This window comes from Engraulis encrasicolus, chromosome 14, assembly GCF_034702125.1.
Source record: "Engraulis encrasicolus isolate BLACKSEA-1 chromosome 14, IST_EnEncr_1.0, whole genome shotgun sequence".
Taxonomy (NCBI): Eukaryota; Metazoa; Chordata; class Actinopteri; order Clupeiformes; family Engraulidae; genus Engraulis; species Engraulis encrasicolus.
This window is the reverse complement of record NC_085870.1, coordinates 11,919,506-11,926,199: the sequence shown is the minus strand read 5'-3', so window position 1 is coordinate 11,926,199 and position 6,694 is coordinate 11,919,506. Positions and strand designations below refer to the sequence as shown.

The window sequence follows — 6,694 nt, the reverse complement described above, 5'->3', positions numbered from 1 at the left end:
GGGCCCTATGCTCTTCCTCTTTATCTCTCTGTAACTGTTTCTTCATCGCTTTGTCTTCTTTTCTCTACCTCTCTCACTCTTTTCCTTTCTTCCTTGCCATCCCTTCTCTAATTTACAGCCTTTCTCCCTCTTCCTCGTTCCTCTTCAATCCCTCTGTCCTGTCCTTCTTTGGGAAGACGGGAGAGGTCTAGGTCAGAGGTGTGGGGCACTCTGCTTGTTGTCTTTATCTGTTTCCCCTTCACTCTGTCTGTCTCTATGTCTCTCCATCTCTCTATTCCTTTCTTTCAGCCCCCTGTTCATTATTCTCTCATTCTCTCCTGCGTAATCCATATCTCCGGTCTATATCTCTCCACCTCTCTTTCTCTCTCTTACTTCCTTCCTTTCCGCCCCCTCTCTCTTTTGCGTTCTTTGTCTCTCTTTCACTCCTTCTCAATCCATCTTTCCTCTCCTGCCCTTTATTTGTATACCTCTTGTTCCTTCCTTCTTCGTCACTCCTTCCCCCGTCTTTCTCAATTCCTTCTGTCTCTGTCACTCTCTTCATCTCTATGTCTCTCCATCACCCTCTTGCTCTCTCTCTCTCTCTCTCTCTCTCTCTCTCTCTCTCTCTCTCTCTCTCTCTCTCTCTCTCTCTCTCTCTCTCTCTCTCTCCTCTCCTCTCCCCATACATTGACAGAGTGTGTTTCTGTTTTCTGTGGAATGCCTGTTTGACCTGTGGCCCTGTTTACACAACCAAAAGGTACCCTGACCTTGCGGGGGGAAAATGAGCACCTATGTTAATGGCCTGTGAAATGGGCCTCGATGTGAAATTACAACTGGCCCCCCCATCACGTCCCGCTCCCTACCCGGGGCTGAAAAGACTGCTTTACCTACCTTTGCTGAAAGCCAGCGCTGTCTGGGCCATGAATTTTGTGCAGCTTGTTGCCTAAGTCTGTGTTGTTTTTGTGCGAGTGTGTGTGTGTGCGTGCGTGTGTGTGTTTGCGTGTGTGTGTGTTTGTGTGTGTGTGTGTGTGTGTGTATGTGTGTGCGCGTGCGTGCGTGTGCGTGCGTGCGTGTGTGTGTTTGTGTGTGTGTGTGTGTGGTGCCTTGTGTTGTGTTCTGATTTGTGCAAGCTTCACGGATAATGGAGCAAGACGAATGGGTAACTCTTTCACAATATTTCTTTGTTGGGGTGCTTGAGCATACACAAATCAAAATTGTTGGTGTACAGTTGCAGTTCATTGATAACACTGTTTCTTTGTCTCTTTCTTTCTTTTTTCCTTTGTGTGTGTGTGTGTGTGTGTGTGTGTGCATTTGTGTGTGTGTTTGTGCTGTACATGTGGATGTGCCTGTGCGTGTGCATGTGTGTATGCATGTCTGTGTGCATGTGTGTATATATGTTGTATGTGCATGTGTTCATGCATTCCTGAATGCATTCTGTGCATGCATGCATTTGTGCATGCGTGCGTGCGTGTGTTTGTCTGTGTGTGTGCACATGTGTGTATGTCCCTGCACGTGCGCGAATGTGTGTGTGTGTGTGTGTGTGTGTGTTTAGTGCCTAGTGACCTGTGGAAAGGGCTACAAACACAGGCAGACGTGGTGTCAGTTCGGGGAGGACCGTCTGGACGACAGGTTCTGTGACTCGTCCAAGCCAGACTCGGTGCAGACTTGCCAGCAGCAGGAGTGTGCCTCCTGGCAAGTCGGACCCTGGGGTCAGGTAGGTCTTACAACAGAGGTCATCCGTCCATACGCCCCCCACCCCCCCAACCACACACACACACACTATAGGACCTTGAGTGGTGCCCATGAGGGATATTTAAAAGTAGTGACTACGACAGTATACCGTGGGTTTTTTTTTCCAAATAGCTCTTTTGTTTCATTTTTACAACAATTTTAAACATAGATGCACAATCGCATAAATGCACAATTACAGCAATTATGTGTACAGTATATACGTACATAAATAAGCATTAACATTAATGAAAGGCGAACAATCATGCCGTCATAGTTTCATTTCAAAGGGTCAGGTAGGTCTTGTGCACCGTTGTATTGTATCTCAGCACTAGAACTTGCATTGCGGTTCCGAAACACCAAGTTCGGTGCAGATGAGTTTATTAAACGTAAGTGTTCTCAGGCATTTGTATTTCACCCAACTGTTTCAATGGAACACAAGACAGTGGAGGAGAGAGAGACAGGGAAGGATCAGCAAATGACCCGGCCCGGAATCGAACCCGGGTTGCCAGCATAGTAACCCAGTGCCCTACCATTAGACCACGGCAGGACCACAAGAATGTTAAACATAAATGACCGTGATCATTAATGAAAGGCAAACAATGATGCAATCTTAGTTTCATTTGAAATGGATGTTAAGAATACAGCTAATGTTCTAAATGATTTGTATCTCTAAGTATTAGGTCATTTGTTCTCATATTCAGAAAGTTTAGAGACCCTGGCCGTACGTACAAGCTACGCTCCAATACACCCGCATGTATACATTGGTCTAGAAATATCAAAGCCTTTGCCCTTTCATGCAGAGTGAGATGCATGTTCTTCCTTATCAAAACTGACATTTACTCAGCTATTAACCCAATTGCCAATACCCATATGCACCTAAAGGGCATGTATATTTGTATATCAAATATTTGTATGTTCAAAAGCAAACACAGAGAAGAGGTTGTTATAGCAAAGCCGTACTGATTTCCTTTATTGTCTGTAATTAGGCAGATGTTGGCCAATCAAACGTAAACTCATGGTGCACAGCTCGTTGTTTACATCGGGCTCATTTGCGCCGTGTACGTTGTTTATTCCTCACGTCGGGGCAGATGCAGGGAGGTGGACGCCTCATCTAAACAATTAAGACGACGACGTTAGGGTCAATGCTGCCGAAGGGAAAAGTGAATTCATGGACGCTGGATGTGTGGGCCCGGCCGCTCCGTCGGCGTAAATCCAAAAGGCATGACACAGATTAGGTCTCTATACCGCCTACACTCTCCACACTCGCTGTGGGCGGTTATGTTAAACGTATATTTCAAGGGGCTAAATGGGGCATGGGCAGAAATGGCAGCCTCATAGAATTGACTGTTTTTTTCAGTCCGTTCAGTGAAACGGTGAAAGGGGGTGCTTAAAAAAATATGGAGCTGAGGAAACAAAGAACAAAGAACGAATAATGATATAAACTTTGTGTCTGGGTCTTTCAAGGACAAGGCAGTTATCTTTTTTGGCCTGGGTTTTGGCCAACAAGGCCCTCCTTTGGTCAGAAGGAGATAATTGAAGAGTTCAGATGCAAAAACCCCTAAGTGCCTTTTCAGAAAATAATCTTAATTCATTTTTATTTCATACAAAGCTATCAAAATTGCGTATTTTTGTATTTTATTTACGTAATATCACTATTGATATGTATTATCAAGTACATGAATGTAAACCAAACCAACATCGGGGTTCTCTAAAAATATAGAAGTGCAGGTCTTCAGAAATGGAGTTAGGGGGTTTTGCATCTGAACTCTTCAATTGCACATTAAAATAACCCCTTTCACCATGGCTGACTAGATGGATGAGCTTGTTTGATAGCTTGTTTGATTTCTGTCCAAACCTCCTCCGCCTCCTCTGCCTCATGGCCTGTTCCTCCTCTTGTGTGTTATCCCACAATGCAGTGCACCACCACGTGTGGCCCGGGCTATCAGATGAGGGCGGTGAAGTGCGTCGTGGGCTCCTACGGCTCCGTCATGGACGACACTGAATGTAATGCGGCCACGCGGCCTACCGACACTCAGGTGAGACTTCACTATCACTTCCCCCTCTCTCTCTTTCTCTCTCTCTCTCTCTCTCTCTCTCTCTCTCTCTCTCTCTCTCTCTCTCTCTGTCTCTCTCTCTCTCTCTCTCGCTCTCTCTCTCTATATATATATTTCTCTGTGTCTCTATTGCTCTCAGTTTCTCTTTTTTTTCTCATTACCACATTCATTCTCTCTCTCTCTCTCTCTCTCTCTCTCTCTCTCTCTCTCTCTCTCTCTCTCTCTCTCTCTCTCTCTCTCTCTCTCTCTCTCTCTCTCTCTCTCTCTCTTTCTCTCTCATGTTTGTTCTTGACATCTCATCTATTTTTCCTGTCATTTCTGTCTCCCTCCCTCTATCTATGTCTATATCTCTTTCCAACTCTACCTCTCTTATTTGCCATATTTCTGTATACAAACAAAAAACAAACACATACACGCACGCGCACACACACACGCACACAGCCACACAAACACAGACACGCACGCACGCACACGCACGCACATGCACACACACACACACACACACACACACACACACACACACACACACACACACACACACACACACACACACACACACACACACACAAACACACACACCACCGCTACCATATGTTGTACCTCTGCAAAAACAAAAATGTGTGTGGTGGGATGGCTTTAAGAAATACCTGGAAGGAGATGACTTGTGTAAAGCAGAGAGCAGATAAGGAGAGGTGGGAGCTGCCAAGCGAAGAATGGCAGTCATTTTCAGCAAAGTAAACCTTCCTGTGTTTAGCTGATACCCCGCTTTGATCTGACTGAGGAGAGAGTACAGCAGGTAGCTAAAAATGGCGTGGTGGGTATATAAGGAAAGGAGTAAGGAATGACGAACGGTAGTAATCGAGGAGCGACGAAAATGGAGCGGAAGTAAATGAAACGGTGAAATGAAACAGAAAAAGAGAGAAGAAGAAGATAAGGTTCGATTTGTTTTTTTGCTTGGCACACAGGTACAATGTTGCCTGGTTACCAAGTGAGATTGGTGTCTTTCAGATCCAAACGATTGTGTAGAACGTAAGGCAGTATGGGTGTTCCCAGGCTAGGTACAAGGCAGACTGCACGGCAAAGTAAAAGGTTGGCTATGCCGTGCTGTGCTGTGCTCTTCTGTGCTCTACTCTCCTCTGCTACTCTACTCTTCTCTCCTCTGCTCTGCTGTTCTGGGGTGAATTTCTCGACACCAAAGTTGCTTACTACATTAGCTACTATGTTGTTTTCAATGCATTTTCCCATTGGCAACTACCGAAGTTGCTAACAGGCTAACAACTTCTCTTTTGAGAAACTCACCCCTGTTCTGCTCTGAGCTGCGCTGCTCGGCTGTGCTGTGCTCTGCTCTGCTCTGCTCTGCTCTGCTCTCCTCCTGGCCTCATAGCAGGAAGGAAGTCTCGCGTCCGGCGTACTGGCCACCTGGACACAATAAGAGTCTGTACTGTTCTGTACTGTACTGTAGTCTGCTCAGGGAGGGAGGCCTCCACAGCGCACCACTTCACATCAGGCCCCCAGACGGACAAGGCACATTGCTGGCATGGTCTTTTCCCCCAACCCCACCAACCAACCAACCACCCACCTACCCCCTCTCATACCCACCCATTCTGGGGGCGGCATGCATGACTCAGATGGGGACACAAGTTCAATTTCGGCCTAATGTTGTTTACGGAGACGTTGCACTAATGTCACTCAGTTCAGCTCAGTCTTGCCAGGGGTGAGTTTCTCAAAAGAGAAGTTGTTAGCCTGTTAGCAACTTCGGTAGTTGCCAATGGGAAAATGCATTGAAAACAAGATAGTAGCTAATGTAGTAAGAGACTTTGGTTTTAAGAAATCCACCCCAGGTCCACTCTTTCAGAGGACCAGGGTTATTCCAGGAGAGCAAAGGGGGCACCATCAGAGGCGGCGCTATAGGGGGGCAAGCAGGGCATTTGCCCCTGGGCCCAGACCCCTCCCATATTGTCTATGGGGGTCCCCATTGTAACCTTGGCAAGCTGTATGGGGGGCCCCATCAGTGTTTTGCCCGTGGGCCCTGTGTGTTGTTTCGTCACTGGGCACCATTCCTTACCGCGCGAATATACCAGGCGCGATGCGATTCAAGCGACAGAGTGCAGCAGCAAGCGATACGAGCGATTGAGGAGACTAGAGTATGTCCGTGCAGGCAGAAGGCAAAGCATTCAAGCATTCCCATTGGCTGTGGTCACTGACCTGTATACAGTCATTGGCTGTCGCGGCTTGTCGCCGAACCGCGTCATAGAAAGTTGAAAAGATTTCAACTTCAAACTGTCGCACTCGTCGCGCAAATCGCTCTAGTCTCCAGAATCGCTTTTGTCGCGCGACTCAATACAAAGTCAATTACTTCCGTCGCTCGCCTCGCTCAGATCGCCGCTGGTGTATTTCTGCGGTTAGTAAGGGACGCACACCATGGAGGCCTCTGGCCTGGGGGGATGGAAAGGGGGCCTCATGTGAGTGCATGTGGGGCCAGGCCGAGTGGAGATAGGGAGGCAGCCAGTACTGCAGCACAGCACTGCAGCCATATGGGTATGCTATGCAGACTAACAAGTCTTACGTTTTTCTTTTGTGTTTTAGACATGTAAAAGCTTTATCCTGAATCATGTCTGAAACAAAATGTCTGAAAATATGTCTGAAACAAAGGAAAACGTTACAGTAAGGCTTGATTCTACAGTTAGACACCATGAACGCAATACAGCTATGAAGACTTGACCTGATCTTTCATGGGTCATGGCTTGGGTCATGGCTTGTCAATTTGAAGATAAAACCTATGTTATAACTTTAGAATGAAAATGACCAAATCGTCTTTTTTTAAAGACGCTTTTTAAATAAATAGTATGGTGTTCCACTGGTGTGCACCATTGGAAGCTTTGTCAGTTCTGGTCAGTTCTTTGTCAGTTCAGGGCCCAAAGTCATATCTT

The 6,694-nt window shown here is 46.6% G+C and overlaps 1 protein-coding gene across 1 annotated transcript in view; it reads left to right on the top strand.

Annotated features, from left to right (window-relative positions):
- adamts9 (ADAM metallopeptidase with thrombospondin type 1 motif, 9) overlaps nt 1-6,694 on the top strand; it is a 58,521-nt gene that overhangs the window by 31,813 nt on the left and 20,014 nt on the right. Inside the window, exons 22-23 of the mRNA XM_063214933.1 lie at nt 1,532-1,693; nt 3,627-3,746. Of these exons, the coding sequence (XP_063071003.1) occupies nt 1,532-1,693; nt 3,627-3,746 (282 nt within the window). The remainder of the gene's footprint in view (nt 1-1,531; nt 1,694-3,626; nt 3,747-6,694) is intronic.